At 37.7% G+C, this 18,769-nt stretch overlaps 1 protein-coding gene across 1 annotated transcript in view; it reads left to right on the forward strand.

Moving 5' to 3' along the window:
- PDE5A (phosphodiesterase 5A) overlaps window positions 1-18,769 on the forward strand; it is a 59,030-nt gene that overhangs the window by 26,120 nt on the left and 14,141 nt on the right. The window contains exons 9-20 of the mRNA XM_021554931.3: window positions 1,057-1,141; window positions 3,919-4,094; window positions 5,487-5,546; window positions 8,598-8,744; window positions 10,110-10,235; window positions 11,434-11,528; window positions 14,719-14,806; window positions 15,915-16,015; window positions 16,103-16,180; window positions 16,522-16,585; window positions 16,806-16,880; window positions 17,365-17,448. Of these exons, the coding sequence (XP_021410606.1) occupies window positions 1,057-1,141; window positions 3,919-4,094; window positions 5,487-5,546; window positions 8,598-8,744; window positions 10,110-10,235; window positions 11,434-11,528; window positions 14,719-14,806; window positions 15,915-16,015; window positions 16,103-16,180; window positions 16,522-16,585; window positions 16,806-16,880; window positions 17,365-17,448 (1,179 nt within the window). The remainder of the gene's footprint in view (window positions 1-1,056; window positions 1,142-3,918; window positions 4,095-5,486; window positions 5,547-8,597; window positions 8,745-10,109; window positions 10,236-11,433; window positions 11,529-14,718; window positions 14,807-15,914; window positions 16,016-16,102; window positions 16,181-16,521; window positions 16,586-16,805; window positions 16,881-17,364; window positions 17,449-18,769) is intronic.

The raw sequence follows: 18,769 nt of genomic DNA on the forward strand, positions 1-18,769 counted from the left end.
TGGGGAGCTGGGCTGTTTCCCTTTCTTTTCCTGTGCAAGGTTTCTTGGATGTTCTGGAGTGGGTTTCTGTGATGGATTGAGCAACACAGGAATTGAGTTCTCAGACTAACCCTGTCTTAACAGCAGGACTGGAAGTACAGACAGAATCCAATGGATATACCTTATAGATTAATAAAGAGGTGATGATTTTGAACACATTTAAAAATAAAATTTATACCTTGAGAACCATCCAAATAATTGTTTGTTGGAAACAGGCTATTCAGTACGGTTAGAGTTACTTTGATTCTTTTTTCTTTCCTGTAATTCACCTTATGTATGTAAAAGAAACCCATAAAAAGAAAGCAGTAGTGCTTTTAGAAATGTTTTTCAGCAGCACAGAGACTGCACTTGCACTACAGCGGGGCAGGACAGGACAGGGCAGTAGGATAAATGTTTTGAAAGCTGATGCACCCTGACATGAGGGAAATCCCAGGTGTTGCCAGTGCCCTAGAAACCTTGGCTTGCCTCTTTCTTTGGAGGACATTCAACAGCACACTTACCTCATGAAAATCCTGCCAAGATACTCTCTATAATCCTTGCACAGCAGCAGAGAACAAAGCAACAACACAGAAAAAAAAAAGATAACCTTTTGATTAGAAATATTAGTTTGTGCCCATTTCTGTTGGTGCCACACACAGTTAGAGGTCAGACCAAATGTACTTCTCAACAACTGCCACATGATTCCTGGGGCAGTCAGAGCGGAGCTGGGTCCTTTTCTCCCCAAGTGTTTGAAAAATTAGCTCTTTGTTCTATCCTTCCACTCCCCAGATAAATTCATCTCCTTCTGTTGGACCACAAGATATGCCTAAAGTCCTGGGAAGAGTGCAGAATGCTGACTCAGCTGTAGTAGTTTTCTTGCCTGCTGTTTGTGGCCAAAATCATTGATCACCAGGTTGCTTTTTGAAGGAAGATGTAAGCCAAGAGTAGTTGTAGAGCCCAGCTCTACAGCTTTTTCACTTCAGCCACCTGAAAAACAGCCTTTAAAATTATAACGGTATTTTTCTGTCTGTTTAACAGAATGACAATGCAGAAAATGTAAGTCGGAACATAAAAAGTTTGCTGTGTACACCAATAAAAAATGGGAAAAAGAATAAAGTGATAGGTAGGTATCTTAACAAAAATAATGCTGTACATTTCATAGATAAATTTACTTATCCACAGTAAAATCACAGCAACATGCAATCTCAAGCCAGGAGAGAAGATCCTTAATTATCATGTTCTCAACTAATAAATCTACTGCAAGCTTGACTATAAATTGCTCACCTAATAAGCTGCCAAAGAGTAGTGAATGCATGTCAGCCTTGTTCCTGGCATCATTAAGTCCCACAAGCAAACAAAATAAAATATACTGATTATTAGATAGGAGAATGGATCCAATTTCATCAGCTTTAAAAAATTTGGCAAGTAAATATTAAGAGTTCCAAGAATGCCTTTTTAATGATCTTAAAATAATTTTCTTTGAGAATGATGGCAAAAGTGCATGGCCCAATTTATAGAGTAAATATAATGTCCCTTTTTTGTGGAAACAGATTTAGTTTTTTAACATTTGAGGCAGAAAGAGAAACCTGATCTTTATCTAATAGAGTTCTCTGAAATTTCTGTTCCTATTAGCTTCTTTCATGAGTTCTTTTATTACTTTATTTAAATATTCTAACAATCCCTAGAAGACCGAGATGAAGACTGAACTGTGGAGCTTTAATTAGGGATATTTCACCATGCTGTGAGCTATTGATACAACAGTTGCATCTGCTTTTTTTTTTTTTCTTTTTTTTTTCTTTTTCCTATTGAAATATTTTATTGAAGCTAAAATTGAAAGTTTCAGTCAGGCCACTCATTTAGGTGGACTTTTCAAATCTGAGTCATTCTCACTGAGAAATGTTCTTTAAAGTATTTTATGGTTTCACATCTGCCTCATGTTCAATTATTTAATAGGGAAAGGTCAAGAAGTTGTCTTTGGGATAGTAACCAGATGCTCCTTTAAAATACTACGTAGCAAGTATGACTATTATTATGAGTCTGGTTTATTTTTAAAATTATTTTTGAGTTTAGGATACCCCAAACCAAAATTTGGCAAGTGGGATGGGGGTGAGAAAAACTGTCCACATCAAACCCAAGCAAATCTTACTAGTGAGAAAGATGAAAAGAACTTTATTCTCCTGACTTGTGCATTTCTCAGATATGTGGTAAAAGCTTTAGAGAATCTTGCTGTGATTTTATGACTGTCTCAATTTAAAGACTTGGGAGTTCCTTCATTTGTAATCAATGGACCTCTCAGTGCTTTGGGGAAGCCTTTGAAAGAGGTTAAAGAGTCTTAAGTAACACACAGTATATTTACTGCAGTTCTCAATTTTTTTAAGAGACATTTATGTGTAAATACTGTGTCTTTTAAGAATTCATTTACTTTTGTGGCATATTAATTTTTGAGTCTTAATCTTGTGTTTATTACATCACAATTGCTATGGAAATAATTATAATGTCATAAGCTGTACTAAACAGAAATCTGAAAGTCAGTTTCATGGGATTTTCCTGAAGACTTTTGTAAGTCAGATTCTTTTTTCCCCAGGGAAAGTTAATCTTGTTCCTTATTTGAATGATTCCTTTTCTAACAGGATTATGTGATTCAATGATCCATTCCTTTCCATCTCACTCCATAAAAGGTTCAGAATTCTGCTTGCCGTATTCAGATACCCCAACCCCTGCCATTACGCTTAACAGCTACAGCTATATTGGTCTTGGTCTCTTTAGAGGACACTCTGATACAAAGTTCCCCAAACAGAATACAATTTGGAAACAGGACAATGTTGCATTGTCACCAGACATCAAAACTTGTGAGGCCAACATTCTTCTAAAACCATAGTTTGTGTGTGCTGCATTTTTTCCCCTAGTTTTATTATCAGCTGTAATAGGGAAGATGCACACGTGGTAACTTTTTTCAGAATTTTTGATTTGCAGCTGGGCTATCTTGGCACTTGTCCAGGAAAATGCAGCTTTTATGCTCAAGGGAGTGAGAAAACATTTGGACTCTGTTAAGGCAGTACTCATGACCAAAGACAGCATATTCCTGTAATTCAGCTGCTTTAATTAATATTCTGATCTTAGCAGGTAAAACTAAGGGGAGGTGCATTTCTGAATTTCCCCCAGCTCACAGTGGTGTCAGAGATTTAAACTACGGCAAGGTGTGGTACAAGTTACCTGTCAGACTTCTTCAATGACACATGTGCAGAAAGGCACAGAAATTCTTAACAGAAAATTAACTAATATCAGCATGTTTGAACCTAACAAGCTGAATTCAGTCAGATGCTTCTCAAGGAGTTCACTAGTGTTTTCAAGAGGCTGTAATTCAACTACATCCTCAAAAAAATGACCAAGTGTACTTCAGCTTTGAACCTTAACTTGGGTATTCCCTGTTTAGCTCATTTACTTGAAAAAAATCTGAGTACTGGCTCAAACAAGGAAGCAAAAACTCTGTGTACCACTGTTCTGACTTTGATAAATGTTCTTTTGGCATGGTTGCAAAAATTTAATTAGCCTCCAAAGGACAAATTTTCTTTAGGGATTAAATCAATCTAGAATAGTATTAATAATAAAAGTTAGGATGAAAACGACATTAGAATTTCACAGGACAATTTCACAGATCTCCAAAGCCCTACATTTTTGGTTTACAAATCCTAATAAATACTTTAGAATTTACTATGTACATATAATATTTTAACATTTAATTTATAATACATTGGAACTACCCTTGAGGGGGGGAAACAAGCATTCCTGTCATTTATGTATGTTGGTGGTTTATACTGTAGGCTTATCTGTCCTAAACTTAATTCCTGGTGGTGATACATTCTCTGTATTACTTCCTTTCGTTTTTGTGTCCTGACATAGGGGTTTGCCAGCTCGTAAATAAGATGGAAGAAAACTCAGGAAAGATCAAGGCTTTCAACAGAAATGATGAGGAGTTCCTGGAAGCATTTGTCATCTTTTGTGGCCTGGGGATCCAAAACACACAGATGTATGAGGCTGTAGAAAGAGCCATGGCCAAACAGATGGTGACACTAGAGGTGAGCCCAAATCTAGGTGGTCCTTAATGAGCCCTAAAGAAATCCTAATGTTCCCCAGACCCTCTCTGTTCTGCATGTAGATGCAGCTACTCACAGGGACACTCAACAGAGACTGTTATCCCTCAGGAGAGCAGCATTTGGACTGTTGAGCTCCTCAGGAGTTTTCTGCTTGTTTCTGACTCTGCCAACAGACTCTTTAATTTGCTATTGTGTCCTAACTTCACTCCTGAGATTAAGTGGGGAGTTGGAGGCATCTCTTCCTCTCCACAAGGCTGCACGCTGGCAGCACAGTGGGTGCGTTCTGTTGTGTAGGGAGAGGGAAATGGTTTGGCAGATTAAGGGGCTTCCTCTTCTTGTCTGAGGGGTTTTATGATGATTTTGCCTCAGTCCTTCAGACAAACCAGTGTGAGGAGTTAACAGCAGCGTTACTGTAGGTTCTCAGCAATTTTCTCAGACTCCATCAAACCATATCAAGATAAACATCATCTGGTCACAGCCTTTAAATTAGTTCCTGTTAAGCTTCACTGCTGAAGAGGGTTTTAATCTGAGAAACTGAATTACTCAAGGGTGATAACTTGAAGCTGAAAGTGAAAAATGTGTAGACTTTGGATCTCCTAACATCCATTATGTAAACAGAGTGTTTGCAGAGCTCCTAAAATGGGATTATGGGTCCTGTGTCCTCTAAAAGAAACATTACAGTTCTCAAATAAACCTGTATTAGGTCATGTTAAATAAAAAGCTGGTAAAACTATTGTCCAAATCATTTGCTTATAAGGTAAATTAGCAATTCTGTCTCCCACTATAGCACTGGATAGATAATATAGGAAGATCCAGTCAGATTATAGGTTAGAATATAAAATGGATTCTTTACAAAAGAATAAAACTCTGTAACATTTTCATGTTGTATGTTCTCAATGGTTAAAATCTGAGCTTATTTTTTTAATTTAAAATGTATGTATTGCCTTTCAGACTTTTGTTTCAGCTGGGGCTAAACTTTCTTTTTATGTCTGAACAAACTCTCGAAAGAATTACTATGCCTATAACGTCAGGCTCATAATAAGAGCTGTTTTGTGTATTATTTATCTTTGAAAGTGGGCCATGAAAACTTTGCAAAGAGAAAATCAGAGTTCTTTGCTCTTCCATAGAAGCTATTTATGTTTTCTTGGCCTAATTATCTCGAGAAGATTCTGTGCTGTGGGAGATTTGTAAAAGATGCAGTTCTCTCTCCATATGCATTCAGAGAGCTTCCCTAAAACTGGCTCAGGCCCTGCATGGACAGAAGATTTCATGAGCAAATGCAGTGGGATGCTGAAAAATCTGCTCTAAGAAAAGTACATTGTTATCACATGGCTTTTTTGTTTGCACTAAGGGCTGCTTTTTTTCTTCCCATAGGTTCTTTCATACCATGCTTCTGCTGCTGAGGAGGAAACGAGGGAGCTGCAGGTAACAGTGGTAATTGAATTTTTTACTATTACTTTAGAAATATTGCTTTAGTAGAACAACCAAGAGCAGTCCTGTACACAGATGTCATCCCTAAAAGGACAGAAGCATATGTTCCAGAAATAAAAATGACAGTGAAGCTCATACTGGTAGGTTCCTGAGCTGAATCACATAAAAGGGAAATATTACAATGTCTACAAGGAGAGACAAAAGCTGGCCAGAGCACTGTGAAACCCAGACCTGTGCTGACTGATTTTTCTCAGGAGTTTGAGACAGTAACTGGTGCAATGTCAGTATCAAAATCATAATGATTAAGTATTCCAAAAGCAAAATGTTGAGAACTCTCCATTCTGCAGCTAAGTCTGAATGCTGTAGATCTTAAAGCTTTAGTACCTTTCAAATATCCCAAGTATGGGTGCAGCTTTATGGCCTTACATATAAATTCCGTATTGAATTTTTAATTCAAGGATTTAAACTTTTTCATAGTTGCTTTTTTGTGCAGTGTCCTGTTGTGCTCATGTTTAATTCTGTGTTTAGAAGCCATTGCCTAAGGAATGGCAAGGATTTCAAGTGCATTTCAAAGCATAACATGTGCTTAGTTTCTCCAAGCCTTCAGTAGCTATTGCAGGGAAATAGCATCACCCCTGCTGCACAAAAACAAACAGGAGGGATGGAGAGGAAGGAAGGCACAGGGACTATGAGCTGGGTAGCATGTGACTGATCTGGCCAAGCAACACAACAAGGTGTGAGACTATTTCTAGAATGGTGTCACATGGATTTTTGAACCTCAGTCCTACCACACTACTGCTCATCAATAAAGAACCATGACAAGACCAGAGTGCAACTCTTCTTCTAAGGTTTCTCTTCTGAGCTTGTGATGAAATCTTTGTGGTTCCACTGTTACTGCTCAATGAAACAGAACCACAGCAAACCTAGAACTGGGCCAGTGTCCACTGGCATGGCTTAACTGTCCACAGCTTCCTAGCAGAGTCCTGGCCTATGTCAGCCACCACTCTCTAAAGTGATGAAAGCAGAGGCCTTTTATATATTTGCACTCATGATTTTTTTTAGATTTTATTTTTTTGCACTCACATTGTCATATAAAGATGGCCAGAATAGTTTGATGTTTTTTCTGGATATACTTTCTGCTTCTTAATAATCTGAAAATAGATACTTATCAGGCAGTTGGACTAGAAGATGGTTGTAGGGCTCTTCCAATTGGCACTATTCTATTCTATTAATTGTTTGCCATATGGAATAGGCAAATTTTTTACTTTAATCATAACTTCTAAATACTACAGAACTGTCCTATTGCATCAGTCACCTCCTTTGAGCCTAGGTACTGTCTACAACCTGTGTTTAATCATCCAAAGCAGATGAAACAAAGCAAAATTTTATAGTTGCCACACACTGGTCCCATGTTTTCCATAGCCACCTTTTTGCTGCCAATGTATTTACAGAAACGATAGCTCAATAAATTGAAATTAAAATAGCTGGTGAACTTTAATGCTGTAAAACAGGAGGCAGAAGCCTCTAGTGGCTTTATTAAGTGAAAAGGAAATAGCTAACCTGGTTAAACAACACTATAAACTTATAGAGTTCAGGGTTTTTATATTTCAGCTGAAATGAAACTTACTGTTGTGGCTGTAAAAGACAGGAGGTCAAGGAAGGGAAAGATAAATTATGAATGAAGTGCTCTTTTGAGCTCCATCTGTGCCCTTGCAGGCCCTTTCCTTGTGAAATCCCAGCCTGCAGTTGTAGCTATTCAAAATTATGTCAGTAGCTTTGCTGAACAGTTGCATTATTTACCACTGAACACGCAGGCCTTTCATGTGCTAACAGCTGAAATCCTACATTAATCCAATCAGGGACACAAAATTAGTGGCAGAAGAAATGTGTAAGAAGGGTACGTTTTTTCCCTGTGTTAATATTATTTTTGATAATCTTCTGTGACTTCCTGATTTTGACACACAAGAGAGAGGACAGTGAACTGATATTGAACAGAAGCTGCCAGCCATAATTCTATGGATTTGTGTGTTACATGCACTAATATTGTAGATGATGACAAATGCTTCCTTTTCAGTTCCTCAGCCTTCTGGGACACAGCTGCCCACACTGGAGAAATGTTTTTCCCTAGAATTACAAAGAGGAAGATAATCACAATGGTTTATTTCCTTCACCATTTCAGATTTACCTGATTTTCTTTGGACCACACTCATATTGAGGTGAAACAGCTCTAAAGTAGCAGCACCTTTTATTCTACTGCAGAAAATGATACTAAATTTTGTTCTATAGTATAAGCTTTAGCATTTATTTCATTAGTATAAGAGTTTAATATAAGACTCAGCATAACCTCAACAGCAGTATTTTGAAGGGCAACTGATATAAATACTCTGTATTATATAACTAAAAAAGGGATGGTATATATGAAAATATTCCTGACAATTTAAAAACATACAGGATAGCGGGTGTATTGTGTACTCTGTGATTCCAAATTGAAGGTTTATGGTTGTATGCAAACTGCACCAAAACCACTGACCACGAGTTTTAAAGATTACTGACCACAAACTCTTAATTGTTCAGGTTTCTACCCCTGAGAAAGCTCTGCCTGTTGACGTGGTCTGACTCTCATCATGCTGAATGTGAATTCTGTTAGCAAGTCTGACATCTCTTTCCTCACCATTTTTTGAAAAATGCCAACAGTTACAAATTTTGCTGTCTGCATATCCATAAAAACAAACATATAACTCCACTACCTTATTTTCTCCTTCCAATTTCATCAATATTTGTGGTTACAGTTTGCCTCTGGTGATTTAGGTAACCAGACTTACCAGGTAATTCTATTCTTGTTCTCTTGATCTATGGAAAAGTGCTTGTTAAATCTAAGGTAATAAGGTAATGTTAAACAAGAGAGGCATGGGGAAGTAAATGAGAAGCAATCATCAGTTTTCAGTCTCACATGAATCTAAAATTGAGTGTCTCTTTTTAGTCTGTTGAAAAAGCAGGTATTTGTTCTGCTTTCTCTGCCCTACTGCTAAGCTGTATTCTCTCATTCTTCTTCAGGCTGCTGTAGTGCCATCTGCACAAACTCTCAACCTGACTGACTTTTACTTCAGTGACTTTGAGCTGTCAGACTTTGAAACAACACTGTGCACAATTCGAATGTTCACAGACCTCAACCTGGTGCAGAATTTCCAAATGAAACACGAGGTATGTTTGCTGCCAAATACTGCCCCACCAAAAGAGACAGCTTAATTATTAGGAATTCAGAGCAGTGAGATGATCTCACTGTAAACAGAATTGGACATCTGTATTAAGGAGTAAAACTAGGAAGGCATATGAAGAATTGGAGTCTGTCCTCAGTTTCCTTCTACTGAAGGATTAATAATTTTACAGTCTATGATTAATGGACTGGAAAACAGAATACTGAGAAGGGAGAGGATAGCAACTTCTCAGAAAGTTAAAAACTCTTACAAAGAGGACAATAACATTGTCCTTAATTGTTCAGTATGTCCATATGAGGTAGTGATTATCTTGGTCTTTCCCTACAAAATAATAGATTAGAGATTAGGAGGAACTTCGTGGTTATGGAGACAGTAAAGACTGAAGCAGATGATAACTTAGATGGGCTGTGGGAGTTTCCCTGAAGGTTTTTACCAATACATCTGTCAGAAGTGATTAAGACAGGTAAATAGAAAATCTCTTCAGCCTCTTCCACTCAGTGCACACAACATCTATTTGTAGAAACCTTCATTTTTAAATACCCCTTTTTTGCTTTATAACCTTTTCAACAAAACCATCAAAATTTATATTAAAATGCAAGATTAATTTGTAGGGCTTCATAGGCAAACACATTAGTTAAAGAAAGCATGTATTTATTTTCTAGATCAGCATTTTATAGACCAATTTAGATTAGTAGTGTTCAAGGGCCAAAAGTGCTGTATTACTTGATCTGATCTCTTGAATATCCTAGTACTTTGCTTATATAAAATTTTATAACCCACAATTTCTAATACTGTTGAGTAAAACATCCAGGACATGCTTTCCTCCTGTATAGAAAAGAAACTACCCTGAAAATGTAGTAATCTTACTATCATACTTATTTGCTTTCCAAAGTCCAATTCTGCTTGGGTTTTGACAAGCTGATAGGAGGGAAAAGCTGCCTGTCCATTTTTAAAACATGTCTTAAGAGGATTCAGTAACTAAATAAATTTTCTCTATCAAATAAACATAAACATGGAATGTCATCATAAACAAGGATTTTTTTCTCCCAGATATCTCAACATATCTCAGTTTCTGAATTCACAGCAGTACTTCTGACATTAACATTTAGCCCTTAGCAATAAAACCCCAAACCCACAAGTATTACACACTCAATTAAGGGCTGTACTACTGGGTGTAAGTCTGGTTTTATTTATGTTTACAGTTACAAGTGTGTTACTTTTGAACTTGAAATTGAGTTAAATAGTTTGGGGTTTTTTTCAGTAAGAGATTTTCGAAGTGGGATTAAGAAAGTTGGAATGTACTAGAAATCTGTTCTTTATGAAAACATAAATGTGATGCTGTTTCTTAAAGGTTCTCTGCAGATGGATTTTAAGTGTGAAGAAAAACTATCGGAAAAATGTTGCTTATCACAATTGGAGACATGCCTTTAACACAGCACAGTGCATGTTTGCTGCTCTGAAATCTGGGAAAATACAGGTACATTTCCAGTTCCTCTATTAAGACAAATTCTCTAATAATGGACAGCTCTGATTGTCATGTCAGTAAGATGTTCATTATTCCATGGTACTGTCAGTGGAATCTTCTGCTGAAGACTTCTGGCTATGAGGGCTTGGTTTGTGAAGCTGCTGCCATGGTTTTTGCTCTGTGATTGAGTTAAATCCTCTGGAAGTGATTATCAGGATGTTCCCAATGGGAATATCTCAAATAAGGCATGTATGTGGTTATGTCCTTTTTTAAACTTAATGCTTATGCTACAAACAAGTCAAAAAAGTGGTGAAAATAAGGCTGACCCATTTTCAGGATGTTTCCTTAAAATTTTCAACAGGAATTTTTGAAGTTCAAACGCAGAGCTGAGTACAGCTTTAAACACACAGCAGAACATAAAAAACACAGAAATAAATATTTAAATGTTCTTTCCAAACCTTTTGAACAAATTTTCAACCTTTCATGTTAAAAAGACACCAAATAATTTAAAAAACAACCTAACCATTTTCATTAGGGCTAGATGATCCTCTAAATAAATAAAATACTTAGAATAATACAGTGTATGATTCTAAATTCTTCCAAAACAGATTTTTAGTTTTGGTTTTATATTGTTGTAGGAAACAGAATGTTTCTGTTCATTCTCAGTAAATGTGTCTTTTAAACATTTGTAGGCCAAAACCCAATACCAATGAGTAAGAGGCCTTTCTTTCCTCTACAAACTTTATCTCACTAATGAAAATGACAAAAGGTGCTGCAAAGAGACCAAGGCAAGGACATCCATCTTCCATCCCTGTTGGAATGGATATTGTAGTTTTGCTCTGTGTGCGGTCGAGCAATCTCTGATGATCCTGATAGTTTGCCTGCTATTTTTGGAATCCTGACAGTCTCCACTGCAATTTCCATAAATTGTTTATTCTTAACTACACTGGATACATTCCCTGCTGATTCTCATGTCCTAGATTCTGGAGTCTGAACAGCATTGAACATAACTCAATTTTTTCCTCATTCGAGGGGAAAGGCAAGCAGTGGGAGATGCATCTTCCTAGCAGAAATGTAAAATCAATCATTTCCAAACTGAGTTGTCTTTTGAGTGTACTAAGAACATGTCTCATTATTTAGAAAGCAGATGTAAAACACATTGTACTAAATAAATCCACAATTCACTTCTGGCATTACTCTTTGCACACAGAGCAAACTGACTGACTTAGAAACGCTGGCTTTGCTGATAGCAACTCTGAGCCATGATCTGGATCACAGAGGAGTGAACAACTCCTACATACAAAGGTAAGTGAGTCTGAGAGAAGTTAAATAAAAACAAGTGAGTGACCAAACACAAGCACAGAGCTAAATTAGGTACAGCCTGACTGTTTTGATGATGTGGGGCTGTGCAAAGGAGCAGGTTTTCACAAAGCAGAAAGTATAAGAGCAGGCAGAACCATTCACAAGTCCAAAGATGCAGATGCACAGCCTCAGTTGCTGGCTAACTATGATGGCAGGTTAAGTGAACCCTTTGCTCTGCAGGGGCAAGATTTTCCTGCTCCCAAAGTCCCCTCCCTGATTTCCCATCAAGTGACAGCAAAAGGCTGCAGCGTCCCAGGGGCAGAATGTAGGAAACATGCAGCTTTTCAGATCACTCCCTGCCCAACACAGCTGTTCACTTCTTGTTCAGGCCAACACAGCACTGAGGTCTGTACCCCTCTGGTTCAGAGATGTTTCCCCACGTTTTGAACTCAGATTGTTTTACTCTTGGTTTAACCACTCTTTTCCAGAATTCTAAGTTGTTTAGAATAAGTTATATAGTTAAAATCACATTAAAAATGTATGGTTGTTTTGCATTGATTGTGGGTTATCTATACTCTTTAACTTTGATCCAGTCTGGAATTACAGAAAGGCCTGTACAATACAAAGACAAAATATTTTTTAAACACTGTAAAACATTTTTACTAAACCAAATATTTTCGTTTGAAAGTATCAAAATGAAATATCAGAACAAATTTTCCCCATATTTTAATTTTTAACTAAAGATACCAGGTATTTTAGAATTTATTAGCAGTTTGAAATTTGCCCAATCCAGTGAAGCTGGTATCACTTCAAGCAACAACATACAATTCTTCAGTTGATTTAAAGCATGGCTTAATGTGACTCCTGTGATATGACAGTGTGTCCTGGTCTGACCAGAGATGGGCAAAAGATACCCAGAAATGTGCATCTTCTTCTGGCAGAGCTGGAGAGTGGTTTGAAGTGACCTGTGAAGAAGTGATCTGCTGTTCTCGCTATGTGTAAAGTAAGAGAGTAGGGGAGGTAAAGCTTATTTAAGGTACAGAATACTGAAAGGCGGAAAAAAAAGTAAGCAGAGCACCTGCATTTCAGATTTATGTATTTGGAGTAACACTGACTGATGTGTAAAGGAAAAAACCAAACTCCACAACATAAGAAGAGTGATCTATTCCTAGCTTGGTAATAGAGGATTCCAGCACTAACTGTAGCCTCACAGTGATTTGAACTCACTAGCTATTTTTTGCTTTATTTATTTAAAAACAAATTTCCTGGAAGACATCTGGAGATGCGTCATCTCCTCTCAAAAATGTCCTGGGAAAGTGACATAGACAGCAAAATCTAACATTTACACATGTTGTAAAGCTGAGATGGCTATAGCTTAATAGTTCATTTCTCAATAGAAAGTTCCATGAATTTTTTTTTAAACCTAAGCGTAAAAGTTAATTCTAGGAACAGATCCCTTTTGTTTTTTCCCTTTTGCAGGGAGGGTGGATATTCTTTTCTTAAGCAGCAGGATTTCAAAAATTGAAATGGTCCTGGCAGTAGAAGTTACAGAAAGAGAATTGCTCGAAGGCCTTTTGGTAGTTATGGGGGGGGGGGGAAGGGAGGGGGGCGGTATTTTCTTCTTGCTCCAATCCCACATACAAAGTAGGAAGCACAGAAAACTGCATAACAAAACCCCTGTGCTCAGAAAGCGGGTTTGACAGAAGTGCCACAACAGTAGTTGGACCTGAGTTTATTTCCAGCCCCAGCCAGAGTCTGTGCGTACTAAGCAAGCTCTAGTTTGGAGCAATACTTGGGAAGATAACCTAAGAGATTTCTCACATATTTCTCTCTCCAGTCAGGATAAACTCTGGGACACACAATATGCATCCCACTTCATTCAATGGGAATTTCACCCAGCATGTGTTGGCACCATCCTGTGGTTTGTCTCCTTACAGAAACACAGGAGTACATTTCCTCTACGCCCCTTTTGTGGTGGTCTCAGAGGTGGTGCTGGGCAGCCAGCCCATATTCCTCAGGGCCTTGCATCTTTTAATCTTCCTTTCTGGGTTTTTGTTTGTCTTTCCATCTTTCTCTCCACATTTTTGTGCTTCTTAAATCCCCAGAGTCTCCTCTTATGACCTTTATTTGAGCCTCTGTGCACTCACACAGGGTCACAATCCTGCAGCCACTAGCTCTTGTGAATGGTCTTTAACCATATGGAAAACCTCATGGAATTATATGCTAAAAGAGCTACTGACATGATTAAACATTTGTAGGTCAGATTATAATTAGAGTAATAGATCCATGATCATCAGCAAAATAAGCTTCAAAAAAAGATCCAGATTTAGTTGAAGAGCTTATATGAGCAATGTGGGTCCAGGGGTTGAAAATCAAAACAGAGAAGCAAAAACCAAGAACTGTATTAGGCTAAAAGGAACAGGGAGAAATTGGAAATCCTCAAGAGAGGAGGAGTTTCTCTACTTTGACCAAAGCTACTCAAACAGCAAACTCTATTTTCTAAACTAAGATACTTTTAAGTTTTGCACTAAGGTATTTTTAAGTTCTGTACATACACAATTGGTTTCCTGCTATTTTTCACTGCCTGTAGTACAATCAACATCACTGCTGACCTCTAAGCTGTTTCCCTTTTGGATTTTACCCTGGGCAAAGGGTAGGTAACAATGTTGCAGTAGTTTGGCCATGACAATAGTGGTGATGAAATACCAGTACAGTTACTAATACAAGGAAATTACTTGATTAGCATTTTGGGCTTAGCACCATATTGCACTGAGGTCAGCAGGAATTTTTCCATTGGTATCAGTGGGTTTCCTATTAGGTTTGCATTACTACTTACAAGCTCAGCAGCTGAGCTGACTAAATATGCCAGGCAGGTTAAGAACATCTGATTTAAGAACATGTTTCAGAAACCAAAACTGTCTCCTAAACTGTGCTTGTGAATTAACTGTTTGGGTTACCTTTGCTTTCTATAAAGGAACTTTCACTCCTTACAAAACCTTGTATTACATGGTCACTCCATGCATGCAGCCGATCTCTATAGGCAGAGAAGGCAGAACACCAGAACTGCAACTGCTGTGAAAAATGAACATTATCTTTTTATCCATATTCCTACAAAGAGGGTGTAAAAGGGAAGTTATTTCTGGATCACTAATATGTTTTTCTAATTTGAGTTCTCCATCTTTTTCCTCCTCAGAAGTGAACATCCACTGGCGCAGCTGTATTGCCACTCAATCATGGAGCATCATCATTTTGATCAATGCCTTATGATCCTGAATAGTCCAGTGAGTGCCACATTCCTGTGTATGCTGAAGGAAACTATTTTACTTTCTATTTTTAGCTTCTGGATAGAATCCCACACTTATATGTTCTTAAGTGTTCTTTATTCCTTTTTGGGTAAAGAAAGCAAATGCAGCCAACATGGAAATCACAGTTCTGTTGCTGAGTGCCACCAAAGCCTTCCAAGTGCTGCCTGATAACGGGAGCCTTTCTAACATCCTTCTGAATACCTGCTTTCTTGGACCAAAGGAAACAAAAGGCTTTGTACCGTTTTCACGACCTCTTCCAAACCACCAAACAAAACGCAGTCCTTCCTCTCATTTCAAAAAAACATTCCAGTCTACACATACACAAAACAGCCCTGATGAGACCAAACCAAACACTGCTCATGTTGACATTCCAAAGTGAAGCCAAACCTAAGTTTAGTAAATATGCAAATAAAATTACATTCTTCTTGTTTGATGTTATTAACTAATTCTCAAGAAGAGTTATTTAACATTCACAATTCTTTCAAAGAATTGCTCCTTTTGTGCCACAGGTTATGGTACTTCTGGCATCCTTTGCATTGTAGAGATCCTTTCCTATTCATGTAGGCAAATATGGAAAAACAGTTGAGGCGAGATCGATTTCACCAGCTCTTTGGTTTAATAGGGAGCTCCTGAGCTCATATTTATATTTAATAACTTGTTATTTATGCTGCCTCATAAAAGGAAAATACTTTCATTTACTAGAGGTGTATGGGCAGGTACAGGAATCTCTTATAATTCCTCTGCTTCAAGGAAGGGAGGGAAGTGGAAAGAGAAGCTGTGATACAGCCAGTAACATATTTAATTTTAATGAATGAAAGGTACTTGAAGGCTTTGATGTTCCTCTGCTTGCAGTTTCATTTTGTAATAGTCAGTGATGATGTTGCTGCTATGCAGCTTTCTGCCATTGCTTGAGAAGACTGGAAGTTTTATTTTTAAAGTAGGGCATCTGCAAGAGGAAGGAGGGTAAAAGAATGATCTCATGTATCAGCAAGCAGCTCACAATGATTTGGTGATTTAGAGACACTTAACTGGTGTGCTGTTGCCCATTTTACTGATAGTACTGTGTTTGGCTTTTTTTGCAAAGGGAAATCAGATTCTCAGCAGCCTTTCCATTGAAGAATACAAGGCTACACTGAAAATGATAAAACAAGCCATTCTTGCCACAGACCTAGCACTATACATCAAGTAAGTCAGAAGAAACTTTGGCTGAATAATTGCTGCTGGATATTGACATCATGTCAGCAAAATCTTTTGGTTTAACTTCTTTTTAAGGAGGAGAGGAGAATTTTTCGAACTTCTAAGGAAGAAGCAGTTTAATTGGGAAGATCCCTCACAGAAGGAGCTATTTCTGTAAGTAAAAGCAGAATAATCAAGAAATCAGTTAATATTGCTGGGTACTCAATTTCCCATGCCATGTTGCTGTGGACTTCATTAAACCCAGCAGGTCTTTGTGCTCTGGGCCTGTACAAGCTGGCATTGTCACACAGATCACTGGTCTCCCTGGGTCTGAACTACTAAGTGTGCAACCTGTATAAGAAATTTTGTTGACTAGCATGTGGATTTGCATTTGCTTTAATTTCACTTGTTTTTCTGACTTGGTGTTCCTTGAAATTCTATTTCGCTAGTCATTCGACTTGGTAGCTACGTTTCACGTAGAGTAATTTATTCCTTTCTTTCTGTTTGTTCTGCAGAGCAATGCTGATGACTGCATGTGACTTATCAGCCATAACCAAACCATGGCCAGTTCAGCAGCGGGTAAGTGTTTAATTTTTGAGATTTCCTAAATGCAAACTGCATTAAAATTGGTTTCTTCCACCCAGTCCTTATTGCAAAGGCAGTGGTGGAATGCTGAGCTGGAGTCTCACGATGTGTGTAGAGGGCTGATGTGATATATCCTAAGGAGAGATAGGAACCATTCTTGTTTGCAGGTAGCAAGCAAACTTTTAGAATTCTCAATGAGTGAAATATCTTACAGATTGCTGAGCTTGTGGCTACTGAGTTCTTTGATCAAGGAGATAAAGAGCGGAAGGAACTCAACATAGAACCCACGGTAAGTGACAGAATCACCTCTTTCAAAATGTCTTTTGGAAACAGCACTTAAAATTTCTCCCACTGACCACACTATAGGACCAGCTCCTTCCCTGTCTTCCTAGTAGATAGTTTTGTTCTGTAGTTCCAAAACACCAATAGTGTATCATTATCTCTAAACCAAAAGAACAGACGGTATGATTTCCTTTTAGTCAGTATTACTAAATGGGCTAGGAAATACATTGTTAAATTGGTACCTATATGCAGCTACCCAAACCTGGTAGGTTTGCCTGCTTATTTGGCTCTGTCAACCCAAAGCCAGTCTCCTGAAGGAAGTCATGCAGTCCAATTCCCTTCATTGTAACACCTGTAATGATACCCCACTGTGCTGAGCTTGCTGTGCTGTTTAAGGTGCTGCTTTTTAATTACAGACTCTGTCTTCAGTTTTGGTTGGGTTTTTTATTTAATGCATTTCAACACAGAGCTTGTTTGCTTATTATCTGCAGGATCTAATGAACAGAGAGAAGAAAAACAAAATTCCCAGCATGCAGGTTGGATTCATAGATGCTGTTTGTTTGCAGCTGTATGAGGTATGGTGCCTAAGGAAGAACAGCAAATATCTGAAACCAGAGCTTCTCACTAGTAGACACAGGTTTATAATTAAAATAAAAATAAAATTAAAAACTAGCCCCTTAGAAAATATTTTTATGTTATATTACATATGGTTCATTATTCTGTTGAATAAATTATTATTTTAGTATTTATAATTAGTTGTATATTTGTCTGATTAATGTGTTTTGTCACCATTTTTTTAAACCTAGTTAAAATGTTGTACTCTGTGCAATTGGTGTTATGTCCCTGTGCTGTATTCTGGATTATCAGGGAAAGTCACAAAGCTAATACTTTGACCTCTAAGGAAAGAATGGTATCGAGGTAGTGCATTGATAGAAAGCATTTAAAAGTTTTAAAGAATTCAGAATTTGTTATACAAAAGGTGATATGCTATGAATAGGAAATTGACCCAATTTTAATACTTCTCATCCCTTTCTTTTCCTTCTCTTTCATCACACACCAAAGCATTGCATGAGATAATTCATTGAAATCCTTTTCACAAACTGGTCACAAACTGTATGAGAAGCTGCTTGGTCAAATACAGTGTGAAAAACAACATAATGATTTCTGGGTTTTTTTTAAGCCAGTACAACATTGGAGTGAAAGTCTGTTTATTTGAACTGTACCAAGTGCTTTACAGAAACCAAGGTGAGAAAAAGGAGATTAACAGAAAACTGAATCCTTAATAACCTTCCAGTGGAAGGAACAGGATGATTACTTGAATTTTTCTCTCTGAAAAATTTTGTTTTTCTGTAAAGAATGCACATTCACCGGTTCAAAGGAAACAGGATAGAGAAAGGGAGCTAGCTGCTACTAGCTGCTGTCCCTGAAAATCAAGTGCTTCTGTGCTGTAGAAACTGTCAGGAAAATAAGGCAGCCTTTGCTTTGAAGACTCAGAAAACTGTCCCCGGTAGGTGGTAGGCCATTGAAAGAAGACTGAGTTTCTCTGCAAAGGTACAGCTTGGACAAACAGAAAACTTTAACAGAATGCCTGAGCACACTTGAATACTATTCTAGAGCCTGAACATCTGTATTTCTCCCTGTTAGGGGGGAGCTTTACCTTTCCATTCATGAAAAGACCAGAAAAACTGGAATTATTTACTCTGAAATATACACTGCTGCTTGTATCTACAGTTACCAGGTGATCCTAGTCCAAATTGTACCGTCTTGTGTTAGCTAACCAGTGCATTTAATGATCTACAAGTCTCCCTCTAAGTTCAGAAATCTGAAAAAAAATACAAGAGATGTGTTTCATCCTCCATTTTAAATTAAAAGTTGAATGCAATCTGATTTCTGTGT

This window comes from Lonchura striata, chromosome 4, assembly GCF_050655825.1.
Source record: "Lonchura striata isolate lonStrDom1 chromosome 4, ASM5065582v1, whole genome shotgun sequence".
NCBI lineage: Eukaryota > Metazoa > Chordata > Aves > Passeriformes > Estrildidae > Lonchura > Lonchura striata.